This window comes from Theropithecus gelada, chromosome 13 (genome assembly GCF_003255815.1).
Source record: "Theropithecus gelada isolate Dixy chromosome 13, Tgel_1.0, whole genome shotgun sequence".
Classification (NCBI taxonomy): Eukaryota; Metazoa; Chordata; class Mammalia; order Primates; family Cercopithecidae; genus Theropithecus; species Theropithecus gelada.
In genome coordinates this window covers 93,785,696-93,803,048 of record NC_037681.1, presented here as the reverse complement: position 1 = coordinate 93,803,048, position 17,353 = coordinate 93,785,696, and the positions used below count along the sequence as shown (strand labels likewise).

The 17,353-nt window shown below is 55.3% G+C and overlaps 2 protein-coding genes across 10 annotated transcripts in view; both read left to right on the top strand.

Moving 5' to 3' along the window:
- RAB11FIP5 (RAB11 family interacting protein 5) overlaps positions 1-11,206 on the top strand; it is a 38,566-nt gene extending 27,360 nt beyond the window's left edge. The window contains exons 4-6 of one of the 3 annotated variants that reach the window (XM_025353951.1): positions 2,915-4,588; positions 8,409-8,598; positions 8,859-11,206. In XM_025353951.1, the coding sequence (XP_025209736.1) occupies positions 2,915-4,588; positions 8,409-8,598; positions 8,859-9,062 (2,068 nt within the window). In that variant the 3' untranslated portion in view covers positions 9,063-11,206. Of the gene's footprint in view, positions 1-2,590; positions 4,589-8,408; positions 8,599-8,858 lie in introns of all 3 variants that reach the window. The other 2 variants (XM_025353950.1, XM_025353952.1) reach the window with 2 other exon arrangements.
- A 1,108-nt stretch (positions 11,207-12,314) lies between these two features.
- SFXN5 (sideroflexin 5) overlaps positions 12,315-17,353 on the top strand; it is a 131,300-nt gene continuing 126,261 nt past the window's right edge. For 5 of the 7 annotated variants that reach the window (XM_025353691.1, XM_025353688.1, XM_025353682.1 and 2 more), the window contains exon 1: positions 12,315-12,943. In XM_025353691.1, the coding sequence (XP_025209476.1) occupies positions 12,842-12,943 (102 nt within the window). In that variant the 5' untranslated portion in view covers positions 12,315-12,841. Of the gene's footprint in view, positions 12,944-13,213; positions 14,083-17,353 lie in introns of those variants that run through there. The other 2 variants (XM_025353693.1, XM_025353694.1) reach the window with 1 other exon arrangement.

Here is a 17,353-nt window from a genome sequence, read left to right as displayed (position 1 = left end):
GTGCACGTGGTGTGGAGCAAGGGAGAGGAAGGCATGAAGGAGGGATGTGTTACCAGATAGGAGGATGGACAGGATGCCCTCAGAAGTACTGCTGGCTCTGTAAAGCCTGCCAGGCCCGGTGCTTGGAGTCCCTTCCTCCAGGGAGAGCCCTTTGCTAATTCCATACCAACAGGTTTGTGTGTACCTCTGGGGAGCTGGCAGGGAGAGGGAGGTTGCCGAGCCTAACCTGGGGCTCCCAGTCTACTCCCGTGCCGTTCTTGTCCCTGCAGTTCTGACTGCCAGCCAGGTTGCTGAAAGACTGCAAGGGTGAGTGCAGGCCAGGTTAGGGCTGAGGAGGCAGAGCTAAGCATGGTGCTTTTAATGTTGATGGGACTCTCTTCCTTCAGACGACTGTGGCCTATTGTCACAAAGGGGGCTGGGAGAGAAGTAGCTCAGAGTGCTCTAGCCCTGTTCCTGGGGGCCTGGGTGCTGTAGGCAGGATTGGGCTGGGTGTGGTATGGATGCTCTAATGGCAAGTGGGCTGAGGTCAGGCTCTTGACTTGGTCGTGGTGTATGTTGCTTCTCACTCCCTTTGGTCCCCAAGGCAGGCATGTGTGCCTTGGCCTGGGGCTTCTCTGGAATGAAGGGAGAAATGGCATCTGCTGGCGTTGAGGCTCTGGGCCCACGATTCTTCCTCTTTTGGCATCTTCGCCGTGACCATAGAAGCAGGGTAGTGTAGTGGGAAGCCCAGGTAGGGTGGGAACAGGTAGGAATTTTTACCTCCCTCTCCCTCCATCTTTAGGTGGAGGGGATGAGACTGAGAATTTACCCTTGGATGGGGAGTTATTGTAAGGGGAAAAATAGGGTCAGGAGACTCTCTGGAAGCTGATTCTTATGAGAAATCCATGGGTTTGGGACCTGGCTGTGTTCTACCTGTGAGGCTGACCTTCCTGCTCTCAGAAGCATCTTTGGAGCCACCTGTGCCTCTGTTTGGTTGGGCTCCTTCCTGTGTTCCGCCCCTGGTGGTAGCTGCCGAGCTGACCTGCCTCAGCCCACCTCTGTGTGGGTCTGCCCTCTTTGGGCCCTGGGTTCCTGGAAGAATCCAGGCAAGCTCCAGACAGCTCATACTCTTGCCACAGGTGCCCTTCCTACCCCAAGCCATACTCCTTATGGGCTGGCTGGCAAAGCCTGGCTTCTGTCCCTTCAGTACTCACTGCCCACATTTCCTGTGGAAGAAGCTGGTTGGCTTGAAAAGTTGGATGTGTAGGGGTTTCCCCAGGATATTTCCACCTGGACAGGCAGGGGCCAAGAAACAGGGGTCCTGGAAGCTTACAGCCAGGGCTGGGAGACCGGCCATGAGGAGGGAGACTGCTCAGACAGCAGAGGGTGAGGCCACCGAGGTCTGCCTCTGACGGTGGCTCAGTGGCAAGGCAGCCATTTTTTCTGGCCTTCTGTCTGTGTCCTGGGGAAGTGACAAACTCTAGTTTGAGAGCACGCCCCTGCCAGCATCTCTGGAGTCGGCTGCACTCTGTGGCTAAGCACCAGTGCGGGGGTCGTTCCTCCCAGAAAGGACCCTGCCCTGGACAAATGAAGGCCAGCACCTGTTCTCCAGTGTCCTAAGAGCACCTTCCCTGTCCCCCATCCCCAGAGTCCCTGAGAAGCCCCTGGTGACATCCAGAGTTGCTGCTGCTGCCACACTGCCAGCCTTGGGAGACAAAGTCTGGACCATCAGGGAACCTGTTGGTTGATGTTCTCCATAGGTGGCTTATCTTCCTTAGCCAGTTAGGCTACCCCTCAAAGAAACAAGACACCTTGTCACACCAGATGACAGCCCATCATTACTTCTGCTTCTGCAAAGGATCAATAGAACCCAGGCTGTTTCAAGTGTCAGAATTCCAGGTGCCCTGCTAGGTCCTATACGTTCTGGCTTTGTCCAGCCAGATACCTAGGCCTGGCCTTTCTCTGATCTCTTTATCCCCCCATGCCAGCTGGTGTTTTCTTTGCTTTTAGTCCTAAAAGGGGCCAGGCATGGTGGCTCATGTTTGTAATCCCAGCACTTTGGGAGGCCAGGTGGGCAGATCACGAGGCCAGGAGTTAGAGACCAGCCTGGCCAACATGGTGAAACCTCATCTCTCCTAAAAATACAAAAATTATTCAGGCGTGTTGGCACACGCTGAGGCACGAGAATGGCTTGAGCCCAGGAGGCAGAGACTCTATCTCAAAAACAAAAAAACAAAAAACGGGATGTAAGGTGCTTTCAGATTAGTTTTCCCAGATGTGAATTGCTTGTTGAGTAGAACCTTAGAAGCTTCAGCATGGGATAGAGGAAAGAACACTTGGTTAGGTTTGGATCCTCCCTGTCAGATGAGATGATTTCTCTCCGGGGTGGAGTGAGGATTAAAGTAACTCTGCTCAGCATCTTTCTCCTTGGGAGGCACTTGATAATGTTACATGTTGGGGTCTTCCCTCTGTACCCTGGCCCAAGTAGGTAAATCCAGCCTATGTGTGTGTTGTGGCCCCTGGTCCCGAGGCAGGGGGTGGGCGTGGGACTCAGGGACCTTTCCAGTCTTGGCATTAACCAGGAGGCTCACGGTTTTGTCTCCCTCCACAGCCTGGACGTGTCTCCTCAGGTAGAATCTGACCCAGCTGCTCTTCCTCACCACCTCCCCTGCTCCCCCTGGGCTCCGGCCCCTCCCACTCCTGCTCCCACTGCTGCTCCCATGCTAAGCACTAACCTTTTTGCAGCCGCCTCCCCCGCTGCTGCCACTGCCGCCGCCGCCACCACCACCACCACCGCCACCCCTGAAGCCACCCCACCTGGATTATTGGGTCTTACCAACCCATTCCTCACCTCTTTGCAGAGCAACCCCTTCTTCGAGGAGCTCATAGCCGACATAGCACTAAACTCTCCTTCACCTGCTCCCTCTCTCCCCAGTGCCTCGAGGGCCAGCCCCACCCCCCTGGCCTCCCCTGGGAAAGCCCTGCCTGAGTGGGACAACACCTTCAACGTCTTTGCTGCCAGCAGGCTGCGTCCAGAGGCCAGGAGCGAGATCCTGGCCCCTGCAGGAGTGGGGCTGGAGGCGGCAGGGCTGCAAGACCCAGGCCACGGGGCCATGACTGCGAAGGCAGCTGAGCCCCAGGGAGACCCTGGGGGAGGAGGAGGAGGAAGAGGTGGGAGCAGCGTGTGGCTGGAGCCCAGGGTTCCTCTGGACTTGGGACCGGACCACGAGAGCATGAGTGCGGCTGACCCGGGGCCCCTCGGGTTGGTAGGGGCCGGCCTGCCCTCCTCGTCAGCCCAGCTGCAGCTGAGAGCCTCAGCCTCAGAACCAGACAGGGAACTGCCAGCCCCGGAAGGGGAAGCAGGGCAGAGTCCGGCAGACAGTGGGACATCTCTATTTAGCTCCCCAGAAGTGATCAGTGTGTGGGAGAGGCTGCCGGGCCCAGACAGCGCTGCTGAGGGCCAGGACGATGAGTCCTCCCGAGGCGAAAACCAGCTTTGCCCTGACGTCGAGACAGCTGACGATGCCTGGCCTTGGGATGTGGTCACCATTTCTCCTGCAGCTGAGACGGCCTCACTAGTCTTGCGGGGAGAGTCTGATGAGCCTCCTCCCCAGGTGCAGCCTGAATCACCAGAAACTGTGAGCCCCAAGGGGAGCGAGGGGCTTCCCCCACTGGAGCCCGAGCCTAAACCTGAGTGGGTGTCTGACAAGGGGCTGCAGCCCAGCACCCCACCTCCCAAGCCACCGCGCCTCTTCACACCCTCAAGATCTCAGGAGGAGGAGGAGAAGGCCACAGTGGGGCTGAGTAACAGGGGTCCAGAGACAGAGGGAGAAGATGCCTCCCTAAGTACACTGGTTGTCGGTCCCTCGGAGACCAAGGAGGAGGGAGAGAAGCATGAGTCGGAGGAGTCTGACAGCTGTTCCTCTGCAACCCTGCTGGGCCAACCTGGCCTGGAAGAGCTAGTGGAGGACGCCAGCCCCCCTGTGTCTGGGCCCTGCCTGTCTGCACCCACCAGCTGCCCTGAGGGTCCTGCCCCCATACCCTGTCACTCAAAGAGCTTGACTCTTCAAAGTCAGCACATCTGGGGGGCTCCAGAGGTTGGAGAAGGCCCTGAGGCTCCTGAGGCCCAGGGCCAGGATCCAGTAGGAGAGGGGCTTGGGTCCCTGTCAGTCACCTCCCAGCAGGCTGATGTGTGGGTCTCCAAGGAAGATGCCTTGAACCCCTTCTTGTTTCAGGGGAGCCGAGATCCTCCCAGCCTCTCATCTGCATCCCCGCCAGGGTCGAGGGAATCTTCTATTCATTCTGGTCCAGAAGAGCTGCCCACTCCCCCAGAGCCTGACTTTCCACCGCCCCCTCTCCCGCCTTGGGCCAGCCACCACCGTGGGGGGCCCAGCCCTCCATGCTCTCCCCTGTCTGGAGCCCGGCCCCTGACCACCTCCTCCGCACCACCAGGGGAGCCAGCCTTACTCCCTGGCCCCCTTGAGCCCTCCCCACCTGGGGGCTCCCCTGCCCTACTTAGGGAGGACCTCGCTGCAGCCACCCCAGCCTCCCCGCTTGTGCTTCTGCCCTTGGAGACACGACCAGCTGAGGAGCCACAGCCCAGTGCCAGGTGAGCATCCACCCCCAGAACACTGTCCAGGAGGAAGGGGGTGGACAGGGGGCAGAACAGCCCAAGGGACTAAGGGGTTCACACTCCAGCCTCATCCTTTGTGGGCAGGTGAGGGTCTCTTTTACTCCAGGGGCAAGACGGTACAGGCTTTGAAGACAGGAGCTTTCTATGGTACCACCTCTGAAGCTGCCTTCTTGGGACTTGGGATAATCAAGGCAGACCCCCACAAGCCAGGGGTTAGGAGAACAGCACTGATGAGGTGCAGGGCATAAGGAATGAAGTGGGGAGAGCCGATGTGGGCTGGCAGGGAAGGAGAGCTGTGCTGTAGGCCCTTCCGGAGTGTGTGCACTCGGCCGCAGGGGAGCTGTGGGCGGGGGGGGGGCGGTGGAACTTGTCAAGCAGGGGGCAGGTCTTGGGGCAGACCGTGGCAGAGCAGGCTGACAGTGGAGCCTTGAGCAGTCTCCTGTTCTGCTAGAGTGAGGGTGCAGGCTGGGGAAGGCAGAGAGCCAGAGGAGGGACCAGCACTTAGGTCAGAGAGAAAGCTGCAGACACCTTCAGAAGAAAAAGGAAAACTCAAACACTTCACACATATGTAACTCTCAGAAGAAAGGTTCCCCACCCGCAGCAGTAGCTTCATTGGTTTGCGTTTGGTGCCTTTCAGGGGGTGGTTCCGATGCATTTAGGACCGCTGAGTGGACAGCAGATGCCTATGTGACTGTGCTCACTGTGGCATTGGGAGGTTTGGAAGAATTATGAAGCTGTGACCTCACCGGCTGGCTGGTCAGGGGTGATGTGAGCAGAGGCCTGGAGACTCAGGGCACTGGGAGGTGATGGGGTGTGACTTAGAAGGTAGCAAGTCCCTCTGGGACAATAGCGTCCTAGGAGGACCAAGTGAAGAAGGGGAGAGCAGGGCAGGGCGTGGGGCTTGGAGAGCAGAACAGGCTGCAGCACTGGCCTCCCGACCAGGCACTCGTGTTTGGTCATCCACATTCACTGAGCCTACTATGTGTCAGACACTGAACAGGTGAAAGACACTGTCCCCACTCTATTCCCAAGGAATGTCTAGTCCACTGGGGGAAGATAAAGTGGACCCAAGAAGGGAAGAAACCCCAAGGGGCCAGAACTACATATGGGAAGTGGGTAGGAGGGAGTCCAGGCTGCCCCCAGTGTCCCTCCCTGGTGGTGGTGGTGACTCTGCTCCCTTGAGGTGAGGGAGAGGACGTGGGGGAGCTGGTGGTTGCAGTGTCCTCGGCTGGCCTTGCTCTCTGCCAGCATGACCTCTAATCATATTTGCCACTTTTTATAAGTTTTATTCTTCCCAGAGTTGGCTTCATGTCTGTAGTGGGCTTGTTCCTTCTGTTATGAAGTAGATGGGCCAAATAGAGCTGTCTCATTCCTCAAAGGAAGAAATGGAGCCCATGAGAGCCGCAGGGTTTAGGATCCCGGATCCCTCTGATGTAAGGGGACAAACAAGCCAAGGCCTCCCGGCCCCTCATTCAAGGCACTTTTATACTACACTGGTCATCCTCCCCTTCCCTGGCACAGCCCGTAGGTGGCATTAGAGCTGCTTTTATACCCCATCCCTAGCGCAGGCTCCTAGGTGGCAGGAAAGGGACTGAGATGCATTCTTTCTCTCTGCTGTCTGCCCAGAGCCTGGGTGCTCTGCCGCTCTTCCCGATTTGTGAGAATGAATGCATGGATCTAGCCTGAGAGTCTCTGGGTCTGGGTGACCCTTCCTTCAGTGGAGTTCAGGGCCTTGGACTAAGCCATTTTGCATTCTACTCCTGAATGGTCTAAATCCTCTCTGAAGTAAGCATAGATTCATAAGACGTCCCCTGGGTAGGATAGCTGATCTAGGGGCCTGATGCAGTTTATGTTATAGTTTATGTAACTGTCACAGGGTGCTGGAGGATCCCAGAGAAGGGTCATCTTAGCCTGGAGGAATCAGGAAGGCTTCCTGGAGGAGGTGGCCTTGCACAACTGTGAAATATGAGTAGGAATTAGTGAGCCAGTGGGAGGAAGGGGCAGTGTTGTTCCAGACAGAAGAATAGCTTTTGTAAGAGCTTGGTAAGAATGTGGCTGGGAGAGTAGTGGACCATGAAGAAAGGACAAGGACCAAATTGTGTGAGAGATTGTATTTTCTTACCTTGATAGAAGCCATTAAAGGATTCTCAGGCTTTGGACATGCTGAGATCATTATCCTGCAGCAGAGTGGTTGGAGTTGGGCAAGACTGAGATGGAGGAGCTCATTTAGTGGCTGTGGCTAGAAGGAAGGTTTTTTTGTTTTTTTGTTTTTTTTTTTTTTTTTTTTGAGACAGAGTCTCGCTTAGTCGCCCAGGCTGGAGTGCAGTGGCGCGATCTCGGCTCACTGCAAGCTCCGCCTCCCGGGTTCACGCCATTCTCCTGCCTCAGCCTCCCGAGTAGCTGGGACTACAGGCGCCCGCCGCTTCGCCCGGCTAATTTTTTGCATTTTTAGTAGAGACGGGGTTTCACCATGTTAGCCAGGATGGTCTCGATCTCCTGACCTCATGATCCGCCCACCTCGGCCTCCCAAAGTGCTGGGATTACAGGCGTGAGCCACCGCGCCCGGCCTAGAAGGAAGGTTTAAGCATTGGCTTGGAGAGGAGCAGGGTCGCTTAAGAAGGTAGGAAGGTGGCAGTGCTTGATTGTTAAGGCTGAGGCTGAAGAGCATGAGCCAGAGGAATTCCTAGGCTTCTGACTTTCTGACCTGAGCCGGCGGGGGCCAGAGGTTCTCCTCACTGCTCGGGCAGCACAGAGGAGGTGTGGTGGGGAGTGGGATGCACCTGAGGGGGAACCCAGGGAGCAAGCCAGCCTGCACCTGACTCTGCAGGTCTGGAGTCCAGGGAGTGAGGTCTGGGTTAGAGATGGAGATTAGGAGGGTGGTAGGATCCAGGGAGGAGGAGAGGAGAGAACCCAAGGGCAGACTAGCAGTTGTTAAGACTGAGAAGGGGCTGTGGGGTTGGAAGACGAGATGGAGGTCTTGAAGGGAAAGGGAGGCGAGCAGCCCAAAGGAAGGAGTGCTTCAAGTGTCGGCTCCACAGAGGTCAGTGAGGTGAGAACCAGCAGGGCTTGGTGACCTCAACAAGTCCACTTGTGGTGGGCCAGTAGAGACCGACATCCTGTTCTAATGGGTTAAGGAGTCAATGAAAGGTAAGAAATTACACAAATGTAGTCTCCATGCTGCTGTGGAGAGGCTTGGGTGAGAAGAAAGGGGAAGGTGACTAGGAATGATAGCTAGAGCAAATACAAGGTCAAGGGAGGGTTTTTGCAGGGCTCTGTAAATGCTGATGGGAAGGAACCCCTAGAGAGAGCTGGGTGACCAAGTGTCCCAGTTTGCCCAGGTTTTAGCACTCAAAGTCTCATGTCCTGGGAATCCTCACAGTCCTGGGAAAACTGGGAACTTGGAAGGGTTGGTCACCGCACTAGAGAAAGGTTACAGTATAGAAGAGAAAAGAGGGAAGATGGCTGGAGGAGGGTGTCCCTGACAGAGGCTGGGTACAGGTGCACAGGAGTCTATAGTATGGCCTTTGCTGTCCCTGTGAAAGGGCCAGGTCACCGGGTGAATGAGGGAGTGAAACGGGAGGGAGCAGGTGGTGGGGTGGGGATTGAGGCCAGCCCAGGGGGTTGCTCAGGAGTACTGGACACGGCTACCCTGAGACCTTGACTCTGTAGCGGCAGCTACCACCCAGTGCTGGGCTTTCTGTCCAGCAGACCTGGAGGCTCTGCAGGGAAAGCAGCCCCACCTTTGACCCGTGCCACCCTTCTCTTTGTGTAACCCATCTCTTGTATGTCTTTGCAGTCCCCACCCCGTGAAGCCTCTCAGTGCCGCCCCTGTGGAGGGCAGCCCCGACAGGAAGCAGTCCCGCTCCAGTCTGAGCATAGCCCTGAGCAGTGGGCTGGAGAAGCTCAAAACAGTAACATCTGGGAGCATTCAGCCTGTGACCCAGGCCCCCCAGGCTGGCCAGATGGTGGACACCAAGAAGCTGAAGGTAAGGCCCAGCAAGGTGTGGGGGTCATCTGACAGAATATGTGGTGGAGTCTCAGGGCTTGATCCTGGGGAGGGTGGGGCAGGGAGCAGGCCAGGTCCCCCATGTCAGAGTCCTGAAGCCAGTTAGGGCGCCTCTGGCATTGGAGACAGGCAGCCCGGGGCCTTGCGGTGGTGAAACTTAGGTGTTGGCGGGCAGGGCAGCAGGCAGGCGGGCACCCCGGCCTAGGGCTCCCCTGCTCACTGTCTTCGGTCCGGCCTCAGGACTCAGCTGTGCTGGACCAGTCAGCCAAGTACTACCACCTGACCCACGATGAGCTCATCAGCCTGCTCCTGCAGCGGGAGCGGGAGCTGAGCCAGCGGGACGAGCATGTGCAGGAGCTGGAGAGCTACATCGACCGGCTGCTGGTGCGGATCATGGAGACCTCACCCACACTGCTGCAGATCCCCCCGGGCCCCCCCAAATAGCCTTCCTCACCTCACCCCCAGGAGGGTTGGCATGGACCTGCTGCTGCCCGCCCTCCCTCCTGCTGAACTCTGATCTGCAGTGGGGCATCGTCTGTCTTGCCTTGTCACTCCTTGTTCCTCTCCCTCCTGCCTTGACTGGGGCTGCTGGAAGGGGGGCCCTCTGGATTCCCTTTGGAGGCATCAGGTTCTGTGCACAATTTGTGTATCTTTGGGAGCCCTGGGTCTTTCCCACCTGCCTGTTTTCATACCCCTCAGCTTTGGGGGCCCCAGGGAATTGGAACTCTTCCCCCAAGACAGAGCAGGGGTGAGCTGTAGCTTGATGCGGTAATCTGGGACAAGACTGGTTGCTAGCACATACTTTATTACCCCCCAAGGATGTTCAGCCATTTCTTCCCACAGCCAAAGCCCCATCCCCTTCACTTCCCTCCAATCCCTGGAGGGGCTTCTAGTATTCCTGGGACAGCGACCACGCTGCCTGTTTATCTGTGAGTTATGGGCAACCAGGGTGCCTGCTCTTCAGCCTCACACCCATTCTCCTGAGAGCAAGGAGCCTGTGTGGTCTGGGTCAGTCTCTGCCATGTCCTGAGTCTGTTTCAGTCTGGCGCTGTTTGTGGGGCGAGTGCCGTGTGGACAGAGGTGGATGATGTGTGTGCTTCAGGCTGCTCCCTGCCTCCTCTGACCTTTCCACAAGTGTCACATGGGAAAGTGTGGGGTGCAGGGGCGGGTGCGGGGAGAATACCTTTTTGCTTTTCGAGCTCTTGACCACCTCCAATGTGTAGACCCCTCCAGGCTGGGGCTTGGGGCTGCTTGTGTTTTGGGGATCAAGCCTCCATGTCTATTCTTGTTGCCTGTCCAGATGCCAAAACTCTGTATTACTGCAGGGTTTGAACTTTTGGAAACCAATTAAAATGTGCCTTTTGTGTGCGGGGTCAAGAGCCCCTGGATGTCGACCTCTCCCGCTGTGTGGCGTCCCCCTCTCACCTGTTGAGTACATAGGGATGGCTCTCTCAGGGCCCTGGGAATGGGAATGGGCAGCCCTACTGTGGGCTCTTCCCCTCCCCTGGAGTTAATCTCTTGATCTGGCTAAGTTGCTGCTCCCTCAAACTTCCTGCTGTCTTCTCCTCCTTCAACCAATAGGAGGATCCCAAGATAAACACTGCTGGGCAGGCGGGCAGGCAGGCAGGCCTGGGGCTGCCCTGCTCACTCTCATTCTGTTTGGCCTCAGGACTTAGCCATGCTAGACCAGTCAGCTTGCCTGGAAGTGGGAGGTCCCACTATGCCTGTGGGAGACACCTATACTTAGGAAAAAGCCTTTGTTGCCCTCCCATCCATCCACTAAGCTGCTGTCTCAGCCTGTCCCTTCTGCCCCAGGGGCTTGCCTGCAGTGCACTTTGAAATGAAGTGCCTGGCATTTGGCCCAGCCCCTGGTTTGCTCGCAGAAAACGTGGTAGGATTCCCCAAGGCATCTGCAGGGAACTTTGGCGGCTTGGGGCACCCTGAATTAGCAAAAATGGGGGGTGACGAGGTGCTGAAGGAGGATACTTATGGCTTAGTAAGGAGGCAAGAGCTCCTCTGGGACCACCACTTCTTCAGGAGAGGGCCTGTGGGCTTGCTTTTGGAAGGCCTCAGGCAGACACGTGCCCTCTGGGTGATGTCTGTCTGCCGCCAGGATGGAGCAGAGGAGCGCTACACATGGAGGAAAGCGCCTGTAACGTTATCTACCTTAAACTCCACTCATCAAAGCTGAGAAAAGTGTCCACTGGTCCCCAGGGTTTCAGTCATGCTTTTGGGGGTCATTGGGTATTAGAGAAGTAAGTACCTTTTCTGAGAGCAGGGAGTCACCCCCCCTACTGGGGATTCCTCTGGGCTTTATTCAGTCCCAGCCCAGGCCCTGACCTTTGATTGTGGGCCTCCCTAATGCCCAGGGCATGGATGGCTTCAGAGGAGTTGTTGAATTGAAGTCCAGGGTCCTTGTTGATGTTTCTTCTCCTAGCCACACTTGGAGGAGAGTTGCAGGTGGGTTGGGCAGGGAGCAGGAATGGTTCTGCTTTGCTGTTTGTCTTCCTAGTTGTAAGGCTCTTTATAAAGAGCTTGTTCTTCATGTTTTAAGCACTTTATGAAGAATAAAACATTCATGTACTGCAGGTGGCTCTGTTGTGTTCCTGTTTTGGAATGAACAGGTACAGGAGGCTGCTGTGGGAGAAGGCACCTTAAATCAGGGTGATGGGATTCTTGGATGGCCCTGTCCCTGCCCTGACATCAGGGCAGTAACACAGTGTTGCCCAGTAGCCTGAACTTAGTATTTTCTGACTCCCAGGATACCCACATTTATTGTGCACCTAAGATGGGCCCATTTATTGGTAATACAGAGGGTAAGAAATAGATTCCTATTCTCAAATTGCATGGTCTAGCAGGGGAAGATAAGATACAAATCCAAGATACAAATTGTTCTTCATGGCTAGCTAAAATCTCCCTCCAGCTTTATGAAAAGTATTTCTTGTGGTTCAACTACTAGAGGATGAAAAACTTTGACTGCCACAGCCCGTGTAGTGTCCAGAAACACTGGCAGACATGAGCCAACCCTGCAGTCCACCATGAGACTAATGAGACCCCAAGTGGGGTTCCCTAGAAGACCAAATATTTCTACTGTCATCTTGGGCAAAAGAGGCAGCTTCTCCACTCCCCAAGTCTGGCTCACTGACCAGGTAGTTCAGCTGGGTATCTTCAGCTAATCCATTCTACAACTGTGTGTGTTCGTTATGCATGCTGGTGCTTACTCCACAATCTGTGATACTCCCCCTTACCTAACGCCCTCCCCACCCGCCCTAGTACCAGGTTCTTCTCCTGCCCGGGAATTAGGCCCAGGAGGGATCTTCCTTGGTTGGCCAGACAAGGTGAAGGCTGTCAGGGCTCTTAATCCCCCACTGATGAACTCACAGCCAACACTTACTTGAGTCTCTACTGTGAGCCCTCTTACGTCTGGCTCAGAAAACTGAAGTGAATCAAAAAGTCATAGCCCCTGCCCTGTGAACCTTACAGTAAGAAAGACTATCCAGAACAGTAAGTAATTGTGAGTGCAAAAGAGAAGTGCTGGGTGCCACGGAGCCTCTATGCGATTTTGTGGAAGCAGAGTGATGGACTGGGAAATGCAATGTTTAGGCTAAAGCCAGAAAGAGAGCCAGCATCAGGCGAAGATTTAGTCTTCTCGGTACAGAATGTTCAGGGGTCGCGGGGTGGGCAGGCCCCAGCATGCTCCAGGAACTGAGTGTCAGGACAGCGGGAGAGCACAGGACGAGTGGGCAGGGTGGCGACGGAGGAAACGACGAGAAGGTTCCGCAGTGCAACTCCTTGCAGAAAGCCTTCTGCGGTTAACCCTACTCTGCCTGGAGTCTTTGCCCATCTGGTCCCAAGTCGGGCCCACTTGAATGGGACCCTTCTGGGCTGCCTGGCCCCAGGAGCGACGCCCACGGCAGCCACTCTAACTTCTGGGGGCAAGTAAGCAGCGAGGGGTGGCACGTGGTCGTCGTACAGGAACACCCTTCCTGGGCTGCCGACCTTGCACCTTGCAACGCGGACAGCGGGCACCGAGACCTCCCCGGACGGCCGCAACTCTCTGCAGTCTAGGGTTGCAAGCGTCGGGACGCGAAAAACTACACTCCCCACAACCCCTTGCGCCTCCCGCTCGCTGCGGTTGCTTAGGGCCAATCGGGAGAGGCAGCTGTGGCGGGGGCCGAGGAGGGACATTTTAAAAGGGCCGGAGATTGCGGGCGTCAGTGGCCATGGCGGATACAGCGACTACAGCATCGGCGGCGGCGGCTAGTGCCGCTAACGCCTCGAGCGATGCACCGCCTTTCCAACTGGGCAAACCCCGCTTCCAGCAGGTGAGGACCGGGCTGTGGTCTGCGGGCCGACGGGTGGCAGAGAGACGACCAGCAAACTCCCCTCCAAAGTCCCCTTCCGCCCGAGGGTCTCCCACCGGCGGCCAGCGGAGCCTGCAGCTAGCCCAGGGGGGACTTCGGCCACAGCCACCCTTTTCCCATTGGTCAGCGGGGCGGGCACGGACTCTCACCGTGGCTTCCCATTGGTCCTTGGCGCCGTCACTCCCCGGCTGTCCGCGCCCTCTAGCCTTTCCCGCCCGCGGCGCCCTGTGATTGGCCACCGCTGGCTGCGGTCAAGGTCCCGAGCGCCCGGTTTCGAGCGGCTGCTCAGGGTCGCTCCGGGTTGTGCAGCCGCCCGCCCCAGGCGCAAAGTTCTAGTCCGGCCCTGGATGGGAAGTTGGCGTGGCCGGGATGCCTTCTAACTTTTTCCCCCGGTGGGGACTGACGTTCCTTTCGAGCTGCTGGCGGAACCGCCGGGCAGCGTCGCGCCCAGCGGTCACTCCCCAGCCCTGGCCCCCAAGCCGGGCCCGGCGCGCGCGGCAGGTTGGGGGGGCGAGTGCGGAGGCGAGCGGCGGTCTGGCGTCCCCTGTCCCTGCTCCCCTTCTTGGGTTGAGGATTCGCTGGCGCAGCAAGCCGGCCGATGCCCTGCGGGGATGTAGCCGGGGCGTGTGAGGGAAACGCTGTGTCATCCCCTGGGGCCGTCGTCCCTCCGAGGGGCTGTCGCCCGGGAACCCCCCCAGCCTCTCCCTCGCTGCTTCCTCTGCGGAGGGTCTCCCGCGCCTGGGCCCCTGCGTCGCCGGGCACTGGCTCTGGGCACACCCGCTCGGGCTCTTCCTGGCACGGCGACAGGGGTCCTTTCCCTCCGGGACCCCCGCTGGGGCGTCGCCGACTCGGCCCTGGACTGCGGAGGCGGGGGTGCAACGCGGAGTCCGGGCGCCTGGCTGGGCCCGGAGACCGGAGCCGGGGAGGGGCCGCTCCCGCGCCGCAGACCCTCGGGCTCCCGTGCCTCCTGCACCGAGGAGACGGAATTTATTGGGAAACGGGCAGAGAGACCGCTGAAGTGAACCGGGGCTTGCCGGGGGTGGGCGGCAGCCGAGGCGGCCAGAAAAGAACTTTGCAGGAAGAAAGGAAATTGTACAAAGGTCGGTGCGGTGGCTTTTTTTTTTTTTTTAAATTTTTTTTGTTGTGGTGGTGAAAGGGGGATTGGTTCCAGCAAAGGGGGACCCCGAGCTTTGCTGATTATTAGGGAACTTGGCTCCTGAGCCGTCTGAAAAAAATGTCCCCAGTGTTTCTTAACAGGACTTTAATTCCTTTTAAAAGTAGGCCATCTCAGCATGTAGGTATCCGAGGTGAGACTGACATCTTCCTTCCAGTGTAGGAGGCCATCTAGGGTGAGATTGTCGGGGTGTCCCTGCTTGGACTTGAGTGACCTTATTACATTGCCTATCACCGCTCCCACCCCCATTCTGCTCATCCTTACAGGCTCAGTCGGGCCTGCCTCTCAGGCAAACACTTGCTCCCTATGCCTCTGGTCCCTTTTTCCCTCTGGTCCCATGAGATTGCAGACTCCCTCCCGCACACCTCTTTGGCCACCTGAGTCGGATCCTCATAGCTCTCCATACAGTGCCCTGTGGTCTTCTAAATGTTTGCTGTGTGATGACTTGGTTTCCTCAAATCCCCTGCAGGCCTTTTGCAAGAAGGGGCTGAACTTGGCCTTCTCTGCCTCTGTCTTGCCCTGATAGAGACAAGTTAGGCATATAGTAATGTGCCGAGTAAAAGATTTGTGTGGTTTTTATTTTTCCTTGGTGTCTGTTATCTGTATGTGGCACTTGGGACATTCAGTTACCCAACGGACGTTTATCAAATATGTCTTAGTAGCTTATATGACTGAGCCCTTTACTGTGAGCACTGCTCTAGAGCAATAGATAAACATTTGAGGCTACCCTGTTCCTGCAGCCATTACGGTACTTCTTCCTGGCACTGCTCCTGCAGGCAGTAAAATTTAGTGTTTGTTGTATCCACTTTTGAAGCTCCCCTCCCCAGCATAGTGACCTGCATAAAGCATGTTGCATCTGATTCATCCATGTTAAGGATCTTCTCTCTAGTCCACACCTGCTCCTGCCGCATGGCTCCCTGGCTCTGCAAGCAGCCCAACTTGTCACCCAATCAGTGCAGCCAGAAGCCTGGGAGCTGCCTGTTCTTTCCTTCTTCTCCCTCATCCTTTAAGTGCAACCAGAGGCCCAGTGATCTTACCTCTTACACAGCTCTCAAGTCCACCCATCTCTATTGCCAGAATCCTAAACCAAGCCCCCATCGTCTACTTCCTGGGTCACTGCAGTAGCCTCACAACATGTCTCCCTGCTTCCACTCTGTCCCTCTTCCAGTCCTTCCTCCTTCTGCAAGGCAGAGTCCCAACGATACAGATCTGATCAAGGGACTCCCCACACCCTTGCACATTTAAATACCCTCCAATGGCTTCCCCTGCTTCTGAGATAAAGACCTAACTTCTGAAGGGGCCCCCAAAGTATACGTGGCCCACCCCACTGACTACTTCTTCCTTGAATCCCACCACCCAACCACCCACACCTCGCACCCTCCTTCACATCACACTGGCTGCTTTTCAGCCTCTGAACCCACCATGTTCCCTCCCACCACTGGGCCATCTGCTTGGAACATCACCTCTTCCTCTGCCTGCAACTCTTGTTCCCACTCTTCCTCATCCCTGGTGTATCCATGAAGCATCACTTTCTTGGAGAAGCCTCCTGCCACTCCCAGGTTGAATTTTTGACTGTTTCCTTACTGCAAACACCTATCTCAGTGTATACATTGATTTGTGATGAGTATTTCTTTGCCATCTGTGTTTCCCTTTCAACTATGGACTTTGTGGAAGTGGAGGCTGTGCCTGCCTTCACTCCCTGTTGACTCTCCAAGGCTCATCACAGTGCCTGGTAGTTAAGAGGTACTTAATGAAGGTTTGTTGTATACATGAATATCCTGGAGACAATTCAGTAGGGCTTTGTGGACTTGAATTAAATTGACTTGTAAGGTTGTGATTGGAAAGGTGGACCAACTTTTCTCCAAATTGTCCCTTAGGGATCTTATAAAATTGCAACCAAGTGGGGGCATGTTTGACAGTGTAAGATTAATCAGTGCTGAGATATTCCAGAGTTGGGGTGTCTTTAAGGAGGTGAGTCTAAAGACACAAAGATTGGCCATGTATATACTGGGTTGATGAGCTCCTTTAGGGCCCAGCCCACATCTCTGTGTCCTGCTCTGGCATGTAATAATTGTGTAATATATGCTTATAGTACCTTGTGCTGGCCTGACAGAAGCCTGCTTCAAGGTAGTTGATAATCCAGGATTCATTCCCAGCACCCATGCCAGGGACATGACTCTTATTCCCCAACAAGGTCTTTCCTTATTCCCTGGAGTCACTCTAGAACTCCTCTTTATTCCCTCAGGGGTCTCCCTGTGCAAGAGAACAGGGGGAGAAAGAGGGTGGAGGCTGTGGAGGGTCAGAGTGTGAAGAAAGGGTGATGGGTGTTGGTGGTCTGTGACCATCTTTCTCTCTGTAAGATGGTGACAATAGCCAAGCATCATTCCAGCCTTTTTGTGTATTGACTTACTGAATTTTCACAACAACACTGTGAGGCAGGTGCAATGATCTCCAATTTATGGGTAAGAAAACTGCAGCACACAAACAGATTAAGTAACTTCCCAGAAAGTCTGGCTCCAGAGTTCATGTTTGTTTGTTTATTTGTTTGTTGTCAACTTTATTATGGAAGTTTACAAACATACTAATCTGGAGACAGTTGTCGGTGAACCCCTATGCATCCATCATCCAGCTTCAACAGTTGCCCACTTAAAGCCAGCCTTGTTTCATCTATACACCCATCCCCACGACCCAACCAATGAATTATTCTGAAGCAAAGCCCAAATATCCCATCATTTCATTGAACCTACTAGTAGGTGTCTCTAAAAAATAAGGACTCTTTGGTTAGGTTTTTTTCAAATAAACTTTTTTGTTTTGGAATAATTTCACACTTAGAGAAGTCAAAAGACAATTCCTGCCTAGCCCTCACCCATTGTCCTCTATTATCGTCTTGCATTGCCACTTTATATTTTTCAAAACTAAGAAACTAACATTGGTACGTTATCATTAACTACACTCCAGACTTAACTTTACTATTTTTTTACACTAATGTCTCCTTTCTGTCCCAGGATCCCATCCAGGAACATGTTACCTTTAGTCATCATGTCTCTTTAGCCTCCTCTGGTCTGTGGCAGTCATAGTACCTGGGACAGTTTCTCAGACTTTGCTTGTTTTTGATGACCTTGACAATTTTGGAAGATATTTTATAGAGTGTCCGTCAACTTGGGTTTACCTAATGTCTTTCTTTTGGGTAGACCGGA